Source organism: Mustela erminea, chromosome 9 (assembly GCF_009829155.1).
Source record: "Mustela erminea isolate mMusErm1 chromosome 9, mMusErm1.Pri, whole genome shotgun sequence".
Classification (NCBI taxonomy): domain Eukaryota; kingdom Metazoa; phylum Chordata; class Mammalia; order Carnivora; family Mustelidae; genus Mustela; species Mustela erminea.
Genome location: NC_045622.1, coordinates 67,918,914 through 67,937,912, shown reverse-complemented (window position 1 = coordinate 67,937,912; position 18,999 = coordinate 67,918,914). Strand labels below are relative to the sequence as shown.

The following is an 18,999-nucleotide window of genomic DNA, read 5'->3' as shown; positions in this document are numbered from 1 at the left end:
CATATCCTATGACTGAGTAACTCTATGAACTTCGCCAGGGCACGTAACTTCTCTGTGTTTCCCTTTCCTCATATAAAATGGGAGCATTAGTAAGTACTTTATAAGGTTATGATGATGACAGATTGAATACATGAAAAACACTTAAAACAGGGGCGCCTGAGTGGCTCAGTGGGTTAAGCCTCTGTCTTTGGCTCAGGTCATGATCCCAGGTCTTGGAATGGAGCCCTGCATTGGGCTCCCTGCTCAGCGGGGAGCCTGCTTCTCCCTCTCCCACTCCCCCTGCTTGTCTCTCTCTCTACAAAATAAATCAATAAAGTCTTCAAAAAAAAATTTTAAAAAACCCACTTAAAACAGGGCCTGGCACATAGAGATTTATCAGTATATGTTTGTGATGCTGATATGGAAGATAATGGGGTTGATCAATGACTAGCTCAGCTGCTGGAGATCTCAGTAATGGGCTGATGAGACACAGGAGAAAGAATGACCAGAAATAGGATCTTGGCAGGAAGGGGAGAAGACTTTAGGTTTAAAAACATAGTTTTTTTTTTTTTTTAATGTCGGAGCATTGTTGACACATTGCTTCACCAGTGTGTGTTGTCTTCTGTTGTTTTGTAAATAGTGGGATTTAGCTGTTTGATTTCAGAGCTTGAGAGAAGGCGCCTGGAGTCTACTGCAAATTAGGAGAATGAGAAAGGCCTCTCTCAGGTTGAGATATTTGAGCTGAAGATTGATGACAAGTAGGTTGGAACCAGGTTGTAAAAAAGCCTTATGTATTATGCTAAGGACTTTGGACTTGCCCTCAAAGCATGAGGAAACCATTGGTAGTTTTTAAGGGAGGATGTAATATGATTGATTACATTTGTATGGGAGTAGTGATTCTGTGTGGAGGGCAAACTGGATTATGATGAGGTGGGAATTTTATAAACTAATAGCCTAAGAGGAATCAAGGACAAGGTAATAGAACCTGAGACCTTTCTGAACTCCAGTGCTGTCCTTCAGATGGTAATTGACTGGAATTGTGAGACAAAGACATTCTACAGAGGGTCTTTAAAACGTTTTTTAGTCCTGCTTGCCCCTGAGCTCCCTTACCTGAGCCACGTATATACAGGTCTTTCTAGTTTTTTGATTCTAAGGAAGGCTGTAGCCCATGAGCCAAATCTAACCCATTGCCTGATTTCCTCCCCTGCCCGTTGCCTGTTTTTTTGTAAATAAACTTTTACTGGAACTAGACATGCTCACTCATTTACATATTTCTGTGGCTGATTTCACTTTACAATGGTATAGTTGAGTAGTTGCAAGAGAAGCTGAAAATGACCCTGAAATATTTATTATCTGGTCCTTTACAGAAAATGTTTGCCAATCCCTGGCCTAAATTAGCAATTCTTGCTAGTAGGAGGGAGGAAAGGGACTTAACAATATTTTCTAAGGAGTATGTGTTTTTGGAAAAATTGCCGTACTGGTAACTGACTGAAACTTTTCCCAAACTAGAATTGTCTTCAGTAATTGTCAGTTTTCAGTAATTATCCAAGAGGAGGAAGGTACAATTAACCAGGGGAAGCACCTTTGGATGAGCTGGATGCCAAGCTGGATGAACTGCTTGGTTTTTGGGGAGTAGTGTTAAAATAATGGGTTTGCTGACCTAGGTGCAGAAGTATACCTAGAACCAGAGAAGCTGAAGAACTATACATCGCTTGCTATCTTCTTAAAGGGAAAAAAAAAAAGAAAACGAAAAAGAAAAAACCCATGGCAATACAAAGATGAGATTTAGGCTTAAGGAAATTAGAAGGCTAATGTGGCAATAAATTGCAGGCCTTGAGGCCAGGTAATCCTGTGAAAGGAAGGGCTCAGTGATATTAAGGATACACAGATAGAGCCCAAGATGCACAGACTACATACCATTGTCTTCAGGACCTATCCCCTCCATGTTTTTACTTCAAAAATCTTTTTCTGGTGGTTGATGTATTGAGTGGCTGAGAGGATGATGGAAGCTTGTGTGAATTGCAGCAGTAGGATTTCTGTGTTTGGCTGTTGAACTGATGACTGAGGAGATGGAATATTGGTTTCCTTTCTTTGTTTTAATTTGTTTGTTCGGGAACTACAGCCAAAAAGCCCTCTTCAGGCTAACTTGGGTGAGAAGTGTGTGGGACTGTGTGTACATGCTTGGGTATGTATGTATCCTCAGGTTTCAAAACTTCTCTCCTCCAGGTTATCCTACCTACAAAGAAAAAGTAAAGAAAAGGCCTGGGGGCCGCCCAGAAGTGATTTACAACTATGTCCAAAGACCCTTTATTCGAATGTCTTGGGAGAAGGAAGAAGGAAAGAGTCGGCATGTAGACTTTCAGTGCGTAAAGAGTAAATCGATCACCAATCTTGCAGCCGCTGCCGCAGACATTCCGCAGGACCAGCTAGTAGTCATGCACCCGACTCCGCAAGTGGATGAGCTGGATATTCTCCCTATTCATCCCCCTTCTGGCAACAATGACCTCGATCCTGATGCGCAGAATCCAATGCTGTGAGGCTGATGTTCCTTGAAACCATAGCATGCTACTCTTCACGGTGACGCTGCACTCTCCACATTCTGCACTGCAGGGCCGCTCTCTTCATCGTGAGATGCACATGACGGTGTTTAGGATATTGCAGTGTAGGCTTTTTTAAAGACCAAAGGTAGCTGAATGGTTTTTTAAATGAGTACAACTCTAGCATCCTGAGGTTCCAGTTATATAAATGTATTTGTTTACCAGTAGGTTTGTGAAATTGGTTCTTTGTATGGGGGACAGTCCTTTTTCACACATCTAGATATTTTCAGAAGTGGTGAAAATTGGCAGCTGGGGTATTTTCAGTTTAGATTGATATTCATCACACCCCAGATAAAATGTAGAATATTCTATAGTTGCACTTTATAAATGGTGGTTAAATGGAACTGTTCAAGCCATTTTTATAGTTGTGATGCACAATATAACTGAAATAAGTGCTTCTATCAAAGTATTCCTTCAGTAAAATGTGTATAGTTGCTGCCCATGATGGGCGAAAAAGGAGTATTTATCATTGGGCTTATCTGAATGATTTGGAGGTGATCCAATGCCCATTATCTTATTTCTCGCCAGTGCCGTTTTTGCCCTTTTAGAGTGAGTCACATGCAGGAAGTGTGAACATCAGAGATGGTTTATTATCCAGTCTGCCTTACCCTTAATCTGTTCAGATATTTATTTACTAATTTTTTTTTCTTAAGAGTTATGGGATAGGAAAATGAAGTGTTTGCTCTTCATTTACTAAATGATTGTAAACTCGAGTTTTTCATCAAAATAAAATTCCATTGTTTTAATGTTTCTGATCAACTTCATACCCACCTTGACCAGATTCTTAGTCTCATAATTAGCAGATTTCCTGCCTTTTTGGTATTAATATAACTAGAAACCACCTAGTAGCTCCTGGAACTCCCACTTTGATTTGTGTCTGATGAAGCACTTAGATTCCCCCCCCGCCCCGCCCCCACAATCCACAGTAATGTTTGACTGAAAAAAGAAAGGGTGAAACAACTTTACTAGGTTACAGGATAACCTTAAGTTTCAGAACCAATTTCTGACACTGGTTCAGTGTTTTGTCCATTATACTGTACTGTTCTTCTTGGCAAACTATTTGTGCAAATGCTTTTTAAAAAAAATACTCTGTAGCCCAACTCAAGAAGAAAGTGGTAGTACTTAGGTGCTTTGGGTCACACACTTAATGTGTGAACCACACTACTGGGAGCAGAGAGGAGCTGTAGGAAAGAAGTCCATTTGTTACACCTAATCTTGAATTTGTAATTTCATAGAATTTGAAATATGTGTTTAAGCAGTAACATCACTATGTTCACGTAAAGTTGCAATAATTTGGAGATTAACGATTTTTAACAGCGCAGCTAGCTACTAACAGGGAAATTATGTAAGTCCTGGAACGGTTATCGAAGGCCAGAAAGGCACTGTAAATGTTATTGGCATGGATTGTCCTGAAACAGCCATGGTAGAAAACGGATCCAGCCCTGCAGCACATAGGATTTTAACAGTATTTATAGAACAAGGGAAACATTTATTAAAAATATTTAACTGTCTAATACATTATACTTTAACCCATATTTATAGGAAAGGATTCTTACAAGGAAGAATAAACAGCTTTATGATACAATTAGTATAAGAAATATCCACATGGGGGACTTCTTTGTAGTGTAAAAACACCATACATCTGAAATGACCATTTGCATATAAAAGCTACCAATGATGCTTCTGTGCACGATGATTAAAAAAGTCAACACAAACAGAATCCAAAATATACAATTAATGCAAGCTATCCACAGCTAGCCCAATAATCAATGATGAGGAAACACTGGAGCAGGCTTAGTTCCACTTTGTCTGAAGTTACACTAGTAAGATTGACTTGTATCAATGGCTCTGAGATGGCTTTTATGAGGACAGTACATAAAAGCTGTTCTCTTTTTATCCAGTAAGCTTCACAGACTGTAAAACTCCACCAGTAATGCACTTTGATACTGTAGCTGTTGCCAAAGCAACATGTAGTGTTTACAGTGGCCACGGCAAGTCACTAAAGTCAACAGGACCACCCAGCCCAGCATCTGCTTCCAAGAGACTCATTATGACAGCCATTGCTGCTTCATCATTACTGGGACTACTTGAGCCTTGGTCGTTTTCTATCATGTCTATGCCTATGTGAGGGTTCTCACCTGGAGGAGGAGATAAAGACCGGTCAGTCGTAATACCAAAGCATGTTTAACTTTAGTAAGCAGTTCCTAAGCACACTTTTAATGAGAACGTTGTACTTAATAGGAAGGTGGGAATGGCGATAGAGACTGCTTTTGAGGCTGCATTGCCAATAATATATTTTCTTAACTTTAGTGTGATTCAGAGAGAAGAACCAACTTTCTACAAAGAACTTAAAATGCAATAAAGATTAAAAGCATTTGAGTTGACCTCATTTTAATATTCTGACATAATCAGTTACAAAGAGGAAGATAGAAAAGGAAAGAAACAGGAAGGTAGGGATTGGGGGGGGTGGAATCCAGAAAGACAAATAGAGAAAAAGATGGGTGAAAAGGGAGAAGCAAACTCTTTACCACTTTTAATACCCACTGAAATACTTCTTGAGCATCCTTCCAGACTTTATTTCTGAACTGTCATCAGCCTCCCAGTGAAGAGCTGATGGGCCACATGCCGGAAAAGCTGTATGGATCTAGGCCGCGGGAGTCTCCTTTTGAGTTCCAGGGATAAACCTGGAGCCTCCCCTCCCCCAGAACTCAACCATTAAACTCAACTTTGAAGTAAAGATTTAAACTGATTTTAAACCTTTAAACTTAGTTTTTATCAAATTTATCTAGAACTTTAGTTTATTCTAAAACTGACTTTATGCCAGATGTGCAAATTCATTGTACTGGAAAGGAGTAATAATACTACTTACCAAGAATAGAGGAACTATCAGAATATGGATAGCCCGGATTTTCCTGACCCTGCCCTGGTAGTAGGCCACTGGAAGGAATGTCTGGGGTCCCTCCATTTAAAATCTACAAGCAAAAGTGAAGTTTTCGTATCAGCAACAGTTTCAATCAGTACTGTACTCAACATCATCAAGAAAATGAAGCATGTTGAAAAGAGAAAGGCAGGGGAAGTGTTCAGTTTCCTATTGGATGATTTCGAACAAGAAACTGTTTGGAATGGTCACGGTAAGAAAAATCTCTTCCCAAGGTATTCTCTCTGTATAATTCAGCCCACACAGGCAATTTATATTTTTTAGAGATTTTATTTATTTGAAAGAGAATGAGAGAGACGAACATGAGAGGGGGAAGGGCAGAGGGAGGAGACTCCCTGCTGAGCAGAGAAGCCCCATGCCTGGACTCCAGAATTATGACCTGCGCAGTTGCTTAACCAACTGAGCCTCCCAACAAACAGGTACTTTAAAAGGCTGAATGAAATCCCTAGAGCAGTCCATCACCTTGATCACCTTATTCATATGATTAAGGTCAAGGACGACCTTGGTGAGCGGATTTGAGTTCAGAAGAGGTCGTGATTTCAGGTCTTGCCAGTAGGTGGCATTACAAATTTATTTCCACAGTCTAGCTTTTTGGTAGAGAAACCCTTAAGAATTGAGAATTCCAAAGAACCTTTCCTTATATATATCAATATTTACTATAGTTGAAGTTAAAACTAATTTTTAAAATCTAGTAGATCTATTCAATGTTAACATGAATAGCATTTTAATGAAACATACTTCTCTAAAACAGCAAAAAAAACTTTTTTTTTTTTTAAAACAAATGTCTGCCTTAGTAGGATTTAACAGAATTCTCATTTTCTTCAGTACGTTTAGATGTTTGTTGAAGTATAGGAAGGAAGGAAGGAAGGAAGTATAGAAAGGTATGTAGCTGGGAAAGGGAGGTCTTTTTTTTTAAAAGACTTTATTTATTTATTTGACAGACAGAGTTTACAAGTAGGCAGAAGGGCAGGCAGAGAGAGAGGAAGGGAAGCAGGCTCGCTGCCGAGCAGACAGCCTAATGTGGGGCTCGATCCCAGGACCCGGGGACCATGACCTGAGCCGAAGGCAGAGGCTTTAACCCACTGAGCCACCCAGGCGCCCAGGAGGTCCTTTTTAATAGCCTTTTCAAACAACTTTGGTATTCTTTGATATTACATCAAAAGTCAACAAGTGAAAGTTTCTTAAAGATTAGGTGCAATGTGGAATCTGAAACCGTATTAATGAAATTCTTGTACTCTATTATATACAAATCCATTGGTATACCTTTGTATGATTTTGAAGTCTTTTGGTCATTTGGAAAACACTTGCTAAGTTAGGCAAAACTAAATGTTGACACATTTCATTATACCTCAAAACATCTCCATTGTTAAAAGGTTTTCCTGATTATGAGGTAATAAGTTCTGGGAAGCTGCTGAGTTCAAAGCAGCAGATAAAAGTTTTCCAAAAATTCTCATTTTTACTTGAAAGCTAAACTTTTCTCTCGGGCAGCAAATACTGTCAGTTGTCTTCCTTAAACTCACCAGTTCATTCATTTTCAAGAAAATGTATGCTAAATACCCAATCTGAACAACCACAGCCTGCAATAGTAAAAATGATGTCCTTTGACAAAAGCAGTTCATTTAGCTCCTAACTTAGCCACGCAAGTGCTTTTCCTTGAGATGACCGTTGTACTCCAGGAAGCAGCACAAGTGCTCTAACAAATACTTCCCATTTTGTAGCAGCGTTAAAAGATTTACGCAAGGATTTTATAAACCATTTCTACTGCTTATTAAGGATACCCTTAAATGAAACTGGCTCGAAATTTTTTTCTTATTGTGAGTATATGGTGGTGAAGAATACGCTGACTCCTAGCACAGGTTCGTGCCACTGCCGTGATCTTTGGAAAAGCACCACCGGTTTTATCCAGCGCTGCTTTCTGCACTATCAGTTCATGAATCAACACAGTGAGGAAAAAAAAGTTTAGATTATCAAAGTAATTTTGACCTTGCAGATCCCTGGAAGGATCTTGCCTCCCTCAATACCAGGGAACTGCTGCTTTAACTGAACTTGCCGTAGTGCCCCCGGATGTCCAGACTCCTGGAACCTAGGTGGTTCATCTAGAGCCTCACTTTTTTGCTTGACCCTGAATGAAATAATAGGCAAGCTAAATGGCTCATTTTGGGGCCTGCCCCATTTAAAAGTGATTGGGAAGGGCTAGAAGCATGGGGCCAACTTTACTCTCATGGCATTGGTACAATGCTGCTGTCATTTCTCACTCCCATCTTGTTTAGGCTGCTCTTATAAGTCCTGTTGCTGAGGTCAGAATGTATTTCTTTTCTCAGACCCATTTTTATAAGCCCAAAGAAAAAAATTTTCCCATAAGTGCCTCAAAAATACTTGGGGCTTTGTGATGTAGAGTATAGTATTAGATCTCTAAAGTTGTTGGTGTAGAAAGAATCAAAAGTCAAGATATCTGACTTTAAGTTTGGGGCTACGCTTGTTAAATGATTAGCCCAGCATTTAATATTTGGGAGCTTATATTTTCTCACCTATGAAGTTGTGAGGCTAAGATGAGAAAATGTACACAGAAGTTCCCTCAGTAATATTTAAGCACTATACTGGAGTGATAAGCTTTCAAAACAGTAGTGGGATTCTTGGTAATACCAAGAAGTCAAGTGCCTAAAAGTTGAACTGAGAGGCAGAGAAAGGGAGACCACCCCAAGGAGATAGTGGATCCAATATGGAGGAAGGACCTAGGGATGTAACAGGAGAACAAGCCCAAGAGAAAAACCTGTGAACAGGGATTGGGGATATACCAAACCTAGGCTTTATCTGTTGGTGCTATCTTTTGAGTCATTACTGAAAGCCAAGCACTTTCTCATATATTGCCTCATACCGGGACTTAATATTCAAAGACGCTGAGCATCCTAACCTACAGGGATCCTGTTATAAAACAAAACTAGGGCTAATAATTATACAGGGTCACCCAGCTAGCGCATGGAAAGGCCAGGCTTCAAGCCCAGGTCTATCTTGCACTGATCACTCTTACCCATTAATTTATTGACCTTGAAACTTTGGTGGGGGCTGGAATCAAAGCTTATTCTCAAATATAAATTTTTACAGAAGATTCATATACAAAATAGAGCCACCTTGGTAGAAGCAAGAGTCCTGACCTTACCCACTCTACTCACCAACCACCCTTGCCCCATCCTACCTGCAGCACCACAGCTCCTGGTAACCTAAGCCTCACAGGAATGCAGTTCTGAAAAGCCATAGCCTGCTTTTGATATAATTTGTGTTCTAGGAGTCCTATGTACATTACAAGATTCTTTCTCTCTGTATGTTTTGGGAGGCAGGGGAAGGAAGACTATGTCCAAAGATTCTGGATCATCCTAACCTGTATTAACATCAGGCACTGCAGATTGATGATTTATAATTAACATGGCCCTACACTTGTAAATTCTCTGGCAAATACGAAAACAGATGAGTGGTTTCTAAGCTTATTGATGGTATAACCTTCTAGTCAACTCTTCATGAGAGCTGGCAACTGATACATTACTTGTACCCAGTGCTGTCCTATCACAGGGAACCCAGCCAGCAGACCCCCCATGTATTCTGCAGCTGCGAAGGCGTGGCTTGCCTTCCAAAGCACCGTAAGTGCTCCTGCTAGTATTTCTGGTTCCCGTGCCTGCCCTAGAGATTAATGATGTTTTCTCCCTTGAAAATTCCTGGCGGAGAACTACATAGTTTTTTTCTGTGAGTTACTCACTAATCCTTCCTTCATGGGAGCTCTTCAATTGCTCCCTCAATGCAATGGTCTCCCCATTCCTTAGAACATTCTTTCTGCCTTCCCCTATTCACATGGAATAAGTCCACTAAGGATATCAGCAAGCTTCTCTAGCTCCACCTGCATCCTTTATACCCAAACTCGCACAGATGCATTGCCTAAAAGAGGATCCAGCTTGTTTCAGCAACCACAATGGTAATGACGTACTCCCACTACCAGCATCTCAGAAATTGGACAAGAGGCTCTCCAGGTTAAGAAGGACCTTAGTCTAAGAGTCATCAACCTTACCTTCTTGCCTCCTGGAGAAGAGGCATCAGGGGGAGGTGTACTTGTGATATTTAATGGGCTGGAGCCACAACTGGAAGGTGATGACCCTCTTATTCTGTCAGAGAAGAGAAGAATTAGTTATATTGTCTTTCCTTTTCTTCTGTGGGGTGTGAGGGGTAGGGGCTAAGAAGAAGAATGAGCAACTAGAATAGAGTTTGGCAAACTTTTGCTGTAAAGAGCCAAATAGTAACGACCTAGGCTCTGTAGGCCACATGATCTTGATCCGAACTACTCAACTCTGCCACTGTAGCTTGAAAGCAGCCACAGACAATATGGAAATGAATGGGTGTAACTGTGTTCCAATAAAATCATGTTTACAATAACAGGTGAGACGCCCTATTTATCCCACAGGCACCTGATCTAGAATGCAATCCCTGGAGTCCAGCATCTCACTGACAAAGTCCTTGGTTTAGGCTTTGGATTTCAGGTTGCTGAGTTTCAACTAAGTAGTCAGTTTCATTTCTCATAGATTACAGATCTCGCAGTCAGAGGGGACTTTAGAAGTTCAACCTCTATCTTTGATACCATGAACTAGAAACCACAGCAAGCGATTTATCCTCTTCCCTACAGACACTTTCTAGCTAGTGAATACTCTTAGGAAATGGAAGGTGCTAGGGTGGCTCAGCTACACCTAGAAAGTAGCCCTGCTTTCTAGTAGTAGTAGCAGTAGTAGTAATAGGGCAGCTGTCTCAACCACCTTCAAAAGCAACAGGTGATTAAAAAAAGATGGGTCCAGGCCCTCTCGGCTGTAGGTTTCTCAGTATAGGAGATTAACAGAGACAAAGTCTTAGAACTGTACACCCACACACATGCTCATCAGGCTGAAGGAACTGAGGAAAGGAAGGCACGGCCTGGTGGTGAAGCTGGAGTATGGTGGCAGCTGTGTGACCACCAGGCCCTTAGCTTCTACAGGGACGAATGCCGCTTCTGGGTTACCCAGGCATCCTGCTCTCAACTGTTCAGCAGTCCTCTGGCTGTTGGCCTGTGCTGCCTGGTTCTGTAGACTGGGGAATGAATAAGCTTTCTCTCTCCTGGATCATAAGCTCCTCAAAGGCAGGATACAACTAGAAGCCATGCACACTCAGCACACACAAATGGGTACTAATCGCTTACTCAACAATTGCTGAATCTCTCCCATCTTCTTTACTTAGGTCTTTGAAACCACTATTTTCCTGGGTTCCCCATCTTGGGATTGCCTTTTCATTGTTACTTCATCTTCTAGTCCTTAAATTATGGATTTTTCTTTGGGACAGTATCATCACTGAGGGATGGGCCCTTCTTCCTGGGTTATTAAGCATGTTCCCCTTCATTTGCTATTCCAATCCAACTTCCATAATACTTATTAGCACATTTTGGGCAGCTGCTCAGCATCCTGCAATGAATGGGGTCTTAAATTTTTTTTTCCTATCTAAGCCTCTTATAATTTCTTTTGCCCTATCTAAACTCCACAGTATTATTTATGAGGATTCTTAGCAATCTCCCCTCCTTGCTTCAGCTCACGCACTCTCCCTTTTTTCTATTATCATAAAGAAAATAGATTTCTCAAAGACCTAAGACCCTTGAGGTCAAGGACTGTTTTACACTGTTCTTGGATGGTTTCAAGCAAGGCAGAGTATGTATATAGTGGCCAGTAAGAATCTGATTATCACTGCACAGTGCCCTGACATCTTCCTGAAGATGGGGTCACATCCACCATTCCCACAGGGTTGGAACCGAACGGTCCGGCCCACTGGGATAAGAACACCTCTGGCCAACTAGAAAACAAGACCAGCTTTCAGTTCTCCTGGAGAATCAATCCAGTGGCAGCAGGGAATAATTTTTCCCTTTTCTTATTTTGTTCCATTAAGTGTGCATTCCTAAGGACCTGGTTACTACCCTCTCCATTCTCCAAATTCAGATGAATGTATAACTGCTTCCCTCTTAATCGCCACTCTTAAGGACTCAGATTTAATTAAAAATTTTTGAGCACTCACCATATGTCAGTTTCTGTTCTAGCAATGTTCCTGAGACCTCTCACACTCCTAAAGCAATCCTTGGGAGATAGTTATTACCTGCCTTTTGTGGCTTGGCTTAACAGAGACCAGGAAGTTAAGTAAATCTCCAGCACAGCCAAGTAGAGGCCCAGAGCTCAAACCCAAGTAAACAACTTTCCCTCTTTTTCATATGGAAAAGCAGCCCTCCATCTAGGCAGATTTTGACTAGAAGGAGCTAATGTTTTGTTAAGGCCCAGATCTCTGATCATCGCTACTCCGGTAGTCCTGTGTTGCTAGTGTCCAACCATCCTCGTTAATCCCTTGAGTCATAATACAAAGTCATTAGAAAACTGAGTCTCCCAAAGATTTTCCCTTTGACTCTGGCCTGTTTGGGTTTCATGCTTTCTTTAAGGCAAGATTTCTCAACCTCCACACGACTGACATTTTGGACTAGAAAGTTCTTTGTTGGGGGCCAGAGAGATGGGAAGGAGGCTGCCCTCTGTACTACATGATGTTTAGCAAGCGGCATCCCTGGTCTCTATCCAGTGGATGACCTAACAACCAAAAATGTCTCCAGATATTACAAAACATCCTTTGGGGGGTAAAATGCCCTGGGTTGAGAACCATTGGTTTACGAGAGCAACCAGAAGGTGTTACTTGCCTGTGGATCTCCATGATTTCTTCAGCAATCATTCGACCTATTTTGCCTGCCCCAGCTCTGGTTCCCCCTGGAATCCCTGGAACAGTGGGGTGGGTCCTCTTTGGGCCACCTACAACAAAGGAATCTGAGAGTGGGAAAGGGAACCGAGGAAGAAATACTAGTAGGAATTAAAACCTGCTCATCTTGTGATCTACCTGAAGTTCAACCTCAGGCTTCTGCCCTAAGTGATAAGAGAGCCACAGCTTGTCAGGAAAAGGCATTCCAGCAGAGGGCTCAAGTCTGTATCCAGAATCAGAGGCCAGAGCAAAGCATCTAATCCCACACTCAACATCTGTGGACTGATCAGCACTGTATGCAAGCCAGGGTCACAGAGATAAGCCAGCAGCTCTGCCCTCAAGGAGCTCACAGTCTAGCAGGAAGACCAAGAAGATGAACAATGGCTGGAACGAGCATGGTAAGTTGGGACAGGTAAGCCCAAGGCACCCAGCTCCTCCAGGGCCAGGTGCTGCTTCCTGGGAAAGTTTAACTCTGAGCTGAGTCCTGAGAGAGGAGAAATTAGCTTGGCAGAGAGGTGAGGAGGGGAAGGCATTCTATCCACAGCCACCAATATATGCAAGAGCCCTGAGCGAGGACGAAACCTGGGACACTACTCCAAGAAATTCCTCATGAATGATGGTGGAGTGACAGATGAAGCGGGAGGAGCTACCAATCCAATCACGAAAGGTCTTGGATGCCACACTAATGGGTTTGGACGGGAACCTGAGCATAAGAGGTGCCAAAGCACTTCCCACAGAAAAGGCACTTAGACTGGCTTACTGGGAAGTCCACTGCATGGAGAATGAACGGTACTGGAGGAAGGGGATTCGGTGGGGGAGTGAGACCAGGACTAGAAAATTCTCTGTAATGATCTAGGCGACAAGTGGGAGGGAGACAAAGAAGTCTAAGAGGTAGAAGGGGCAGGATTTTGTGTTCAGATAGAAGGAGCGAGGAGGAGGAGTCAAAGTTTCTGGCTTAAGCAACCACAGGACGGAGTGCAGACAACTGGTTTGGAGATGCTGAACTTCAGGTGCTTTTGAGACTCCAGGAGCTCTGTCTAGGAGGCAGTTGGAGAAACAGACCTAGAACTCTGGAGACAGAGAGCCCAGATATAGGAGAGTCACTGGTGGAGATGTGGGGACTGAAGGAAGCCATGCGAGCAGAGGTGGTCCCATAGAAGGATGAGTCAAGTGCAGAGAGCAGGGGCTGGGGCCAAGCCTGGGAGGGAGCCCCACTCGGAATGGCACAAACCCCGGTGCTGAGAGAGCCCCTCCTCCCACCACAGGAGCCAGTGACAGTCACCAAAAGGCAGCACACGCAGTCACTGGGCAATAGGGAGGAGAGCCCGAGGGGAGCGGGGAGTTCGCGGTTCCAAGGGCTTCCAGGGTCCAGGCAGCCTCGGAAAAGCAAAAATGAGCTCTCCGTATTCCAGGCCCAGTAAAGAATGTGAGAGGACAACATCCTCAGTGCTCATCCCCTGAGGTCTCCTTTCTTGTATGGGGGCTGGGGAAACCAACTACTTGGGGAGAGGGGACACTGGCCACAAGAAGCAGCTCACGGGTAAGCCCCGATGCTGCTGAGGTCCATAGTTACCTTCTCCAGAGGGCAGCATGCTGTCCATGCTGTGGGGGGACGCTGTGAGCTGCGGGAAGGTTGGGTCCCCGCCTTCCAGGACGTTGGCTCTGTGAACATCCCAGCAATAAGGAAACATGAGTCAGACCTGCTCAGAACCATGCACCTTTCACCTTGGCCAAGGTGTCCGGTGTCCACTCTGGACGTGGACAGGCCAGAAAATGAAGTGTCTGTCTGCGTGGCTCAGCAGGTCTCCTCGCTGTTTGAGAACATGACGGACAGCATCCCGGCCTTTGGCCTCACTGCCTGCCTGGGCCTTCCTGGTCTCCATGGGGCACAGCCCAGCAGGGAAGGTGACTGCGGCTGCCCACGGCCATTGCTACAAGGCCTCCTCTCCCTCCAGCCAGCAGGGGCACCTTGCCTGGGCCCCTCACACACTCAGCTCTAGCCCCAGGCAGGGGTCTGGCCACTGTGGGGGAGGTGACGTGATGCGGAATAGTTCTTGCCAAAGAGCAGGTCCTTCCTTTCTCACCTTGCAAGTAGTAGCCTCTGAGGCAGGCCTGGCGGGCACGGATACCCAGCCACCCTCAGCCAGGGCTAGTCTGAACGGGCACCTGTGTGAGCCTTCCACGACCGTCAACCCTTCCCTCCACGGCGGTACCCAGGTGCCCAGGGTGCAGGGCCTCCTGGATTCAAAAGCTAGTTGCTGCACTGGGAAGGAGACAGTACGATCTCCTGGAGTAATTCCATAAGCCAGGGGCCTGCACCATATACGTATCGAAGCGTGTTCTTTGTTAACAACCCTGTTGGCCTCTACCAATCTTGAGGCTTCCCAGGATATCAGCGAGGTGGCATTCAAGGTGTGATCCTAGGGGTTGTCTGTACCCGCCTTCCCAGGTAAAGAGCCCAGGCATTTATCTTTGAAGCAAGGGAGCTTCTGATATGGGGGAAAACACTTACAAAACAACAGTGTTGGTTGAGACAATGTATTCTACTTCCTTGGTCCAAGGGTTCATGAAACTGAACCATCGACTCCGCAGTGTGATGAAAGAACCATCTTTGATTTTAAACTTATAGCAATTCGTCGTAATCTTTTCTCTTGTCTGTAAAACTGAAAATGCAAAGAAGCCATGAACATGGTTCCCTCAGGCCGACATATGAAGTTAACCAAACCCAGGTGTGCCCAGACTTCAATGCCATGGCCAGAGTAAGCCAGGGGAGCGAGCACTCGGACAACCGGCTGTTTCTGAGGGCTGGACTCAGAGCCTTTCGATTCATTCGTGAATCGCTTGCTATTGCTCAGTGTAGCAAGTGAAGGCTCCGGGGAGTCAAGGACGTCGTGATTGCCATCTGACTGGGACCAGCTCTGAAACGCACAACAAATGTCCCAAGGGCCTGTGTTCCTTCCCCATTACAAAGCCTGACAGCGGAACAGCATTTTTAGGACATCTGAATCCAGGCAGGTCACTCACTTACTCAAATTTTATCCTTTTAGGTCACTAACATGTCACAAGGACCTTTCATGGGCCAGGCACTGGAGACAGAGGGGAGATAACATGCGGCCCCTGCCCAGGCAGGAGGGAAGATCCCAGAACGGCCCAGCGAGTGGGAGAGGGTGGTGAGGGCAGGAAGTGAGGAGAGAGCTCTGATGCCTCTGCGGGCAGGGATGGGTCAGGGGTGAAGCGGGGAAGGTGGGTCTGTGTCAGGAGGTAGAAGGTCTTGAATGCTGGTCACAGATATTTGGCCTCGAGTCTCAAGGCAGGAGGTTTAAGCAAGGATGGGACATTATCAAGCTTTCTCTGTTGGGGCATAGACAGGACAACTGTGGAATGTAGAAGGTGAGGCAGAAGGGAGCAGGGAGATGGTTGGGAGTCTTTCACAATTACTGGCTGGCCACAAGGGCCTGAACCAGGGTTGGGGCAGCGGACGTGCACAAAGGGGCCTCTCTGGAAACACATGCCTGAGATGAATGAGCAGGACCGTGAGGGAAAGGGTCAGTACTGGTTCCTCTCTCGGGAGGCCAGTATGTGCCAGGGCTGGAAGTCAAGAGGAAAATACAGGAAGCACGGCAGGATTTCATGGAAAAGAGATCTGTTTGAGCCGTACTTAATCTTTACAAGGTCTGTAAAAGAAGAATTAGAGAAGCTTTCCAGAAACTGCACTGTCCTATGTACAGGAAACTGCTAGGCAGTCCGAGGTGGGTTCACTGGAAGGGCATAAACAGGGCCCGGAATATCAGTCTCTTCTCCATAGACATGTTTTGGCCTGAGGACTCCTGGGCTAACTGCCTCCCACATTAGTGGGGGCTGATTTCTCTGGAAAGTTTATGTGGCCTAGTTTCAAAGCATGGGGACTCCTTAAATTAAGACCTTTTGTACAGCCCGGCTTACCTTGCCTATGACATTCTGCGAGGTGTCCTATGTCATCTTGGTGGAAATATTCGTAACATGATGTGCCTAGAAGTTCTTGTGGTAAATATGCCAAAATAGCTGTTGCCCTAGAATTTTTTAAAAAAAGAAACAGTAATTCAGACAATTAACAGCATCTCTGCAGTGGATGAACCCCGCTGTGCTGAGGAGAATGAGGTCCGAGCTGGATGGATGTAACTGAGCTTAACCAACACTATAAAAACAGGGAAGAGAAAGAAAAGAAGACTTTCAAAGGGGCCGTCGTCCCAAGAAAGGAGACTTAAAAATGGTAACCATGTTAGTCAGATAAAAATGTGACAGAAACCCAGCCCCAGTGCAAACCTTCTCCATTTTACTACCTGCCCCCCCTCCAATTTTTTTTCTTTTAATCAGATGACCAAACATTAAAAACTCCAGCAGCGGGGGTTATAAGGGCCTTGCAAAGTGGGGGCATCCTTTCCCTGCACATAGTGACTTGTTTCTAATAGCCAGAAAACTTATCAGTCTGTGAATATTCTCCAGGAGGCCACAGAGAGCCGTGGAAAACTGGGCACATCTGTGACCTCAGCTCAGGTCCACCACCCCTCCGCTGTGAATGGGAGGTGGCCAGTCCTCAGGTGGGCCCCAGGTCCCCATCCAGAAAAATGAGACTGGACTAGGTCAGTGTTGCCACTGACCTTTCTGTAATGGTGATGTTCTCGATCTGGGCCATTGATCTCAAAGAGCTACGGAGTACCTGCAACACGGCTTAGCGAGCCTGAGAACTGTGAACTTTGTTTTAATTAAAACCCGAGAAGCCGTTTGAGATCATCATGGCCAACGGCCACCGCATCAGACAGCTGAGGGCTAGATCCTCTTTTCCAAGTCCTGCATTCTGGAATTCCAATCACAGCCATGGTTGTTCAGGTAGCATCGAATGCCCACCACTTCCCTCCTGGCCATGGATATCGAACCACGATGTTGTCTACTTAATGGTCACTATGTGCCAAAGAGCATTACAGAGAAAACTCTCTGTGTTTATGATATTCCAAAGGGTCTCTTTTTTTTTTTTTTTTTTTAGCAGAGATCCCCATTGTGTCCCTCTTTTTACCCTGATGGCCCAGCCCTCTCTGCTCTACCCAGAGATGAAAATCCTGTACCATTAATGCTCATGGGGGCCACACAGACGCTTACCTCTGGTCTACAAAAACAAACTTCCCGTCTATGGCGTGCCGGGACACGTACTCCATGGACTTCACTCTGATCTCCCCGTTCGCTGGCTGCGGGACCACGTGCGAATGCAGGCGTCCGATGGCGACCAGGCAGCTGAGGTTACAGCCCTCGTTGTCCGGTTCGCCGTCCTCGTCCAGCCCCATCTTTGTGGGTGGCCAGCTCTTCAGGTACCCTGTGCTGTGGATGGTGCAGAAGCTCTTTCGATCTGCTAGAAAGCAAAGTCCATGGTCAAAGTCAGGACAGCTGTGGGCGAGCACGCGCGGCAGCCTGCGGCAGGCTGGGGTCTGGGAGAGGGGAGTCAAACAACACACACAGCTTTGCCCTCCAGAAGGGAGAATCTGGGGACGGAGGAAGACACAGGCGTGGACAGCCGTCCTCCAGCGTCCTCCATGCGGAGCAGGGCTGCTGATGCCGAGGAAGGAGTATCTGCATCTACCGGGGGGAGGATGGCTGCCCAGGAAAACCAGGGAGCAGGTGGCTCAAGAAGGATGAGCACTGACTAAGGGACCCAGAGGCATGGAGGTCGAGGAGGTCCAAAGTGTCGAAGCGCATCCTGTACGAGCAACAACAGAGGGCTCCGGCGGGGCTGGGAAGGCAGGATGGGGCAGATGACTAGGGTCTTAGACTATTTGCTAACAAATGCGTGTGTGTCAGGGAATGGAGAGCTTCTAAAGGTATTTAAGTGGGGACACAGCAAAGGACTGGCTACTCCAGGAGGACAGCAGTAGGGAACTGGAAGAGTAAGCCATCAGGTGAAGACAGACATACAGCAGGAGACGAGGGCTGTGCTCCGGGACCACAGGGAGGACAAGGAGGCGGGGAAGCACACGGGAGACGTTTCTGAGAACTCTTGAGATGTGGTATGAGTATCAGAACATTTGGTACAAAGGAGAGAGTGGAAGGGACTCCAACATTTCTGGACTGAATGTTTGCTGCTGCTCACAGACTCCAGGAAGAGAGAAGAGAATACACTGTAGAGATGAGGGAGAAGGACTGCACTTTGGGACACACTCAGTCTAGAAGGCCTGGGGATTTCAACAATAAACAGATCCTCATAGAGGTCTATGCCGGTCTATGCCGCTTACTGGGAGCAGGTCTATGCCGCTTGCTGGGAGACGGGGAAACCCCTCGGACGCGCCAGCATGGAGTTTCCAGTCCGCGGTGGAGACAGATGTCAAACAACCGGGGGAGTGCACAGAGCAGTTCCAGGAAGGTGCCAGCAAGAGAACCTGGGGTGCTGCCAGCGGGCCTGAGGGAGCAAGCGGCAGCCACAGATGCCCAGCTCTAAAGGACCAGTGCTGCGAGCCAGCTGAAGGGAGTCGGGGGTAGGGAGACAGGGGCCAGCACCCACGGAGACCTGGGGCGGAAAGGCGGGGAGAGGCATCGACAGGAAGTCGGTACAGCTGAGCATGCGGAGTGGTGGTGGGGGGTGGACGGTGCGAGGTCGTGGACTCTCCACTTCTCCCCAACAGCAGTGGGGATGCTGCAGGCTTTTAAATAGGGAGCCGGGAGAAAGCTGTGCCAGTGAGG

General features: G+C 45.5%; 2 protein-coding genes across 19 annotated transcripts in view; one reads left to right on the top strand and one right to left on the bottom strand.

The window, feature by feature from the left end:
* Positions 1-3,331, top strand: part of BTBD10 (BTB domain containing 10) — a 73,241-nt gene extending 69,910 nt beyond the window's left edge. For all 4 annotated transcript variants that reach the window (XM_032356652.1, XM_032356648.1, XM_032356650.1 and 1 more), the window contains one exon: positions 2,206-3,331. In XM_032356652.1, the coding sequence (XP_032212543.1) occupies positions 2,206-2,516 (311 nt within the window). In that variant the 3' untranslated portion in view covers positions 2,517-3,331. The remainder of the gene's footprint in view (positions 1-2,205) is intronic.
* ARNTL (aryl hydrocarbon receptor nuclear translocator like) overlaps positions 1-18,999 on the bottom strand; it is a 105,824-nt gene that overhangs the window by 3,301 nt on the left and 83,524 nt on the right. For 9 of the 15 annotated variants that reach the window (XM_032356632.1, XM_032356631.1, XM_032356633.1 and 6 more), the window contains 8 exons: positions 17,431-17,677; positions 16,240-16,346; positions 14,810-14,960; positions 13,871-13,959; positions 12,242-12,350; positions 9,569-9,662; positions 5,446-5,548; positions 4,045-4,714 (listed from right to left, as the gene is read on the bottom strand). In XM_032356632.1, coding sequence (XP_032212523.1) covers positions 4,554-4,714; positions 5,446-5,548; positions 9,569-9,662; positions 12,242-12,350; positions 13,871-13,959; positions 14,810-14,960; positions 16,240-16,346; positions 17,431-17,677 — 1,061 coding nt within the window. In that variant the 3' untranslated portion in view covers positions 4,045-4,553. Of the gene's footprint in view, positions 1-4,044; positions 4,715-5,050; positions 5,221-5,445; positions 5,549-9,568; positions 9,663-12,241; positions 12,351-13,870; positions 13,960-14,809; positions 14,961-16,239; positions 16,347-17,430; positions 17,678-18,999 lie in introns of those variants that run through there. The other 6 variants (XM_032356634.1, XM_032356636.1, XM_032356639.1 and 3 more) reach the window with 3 other exon arrangements.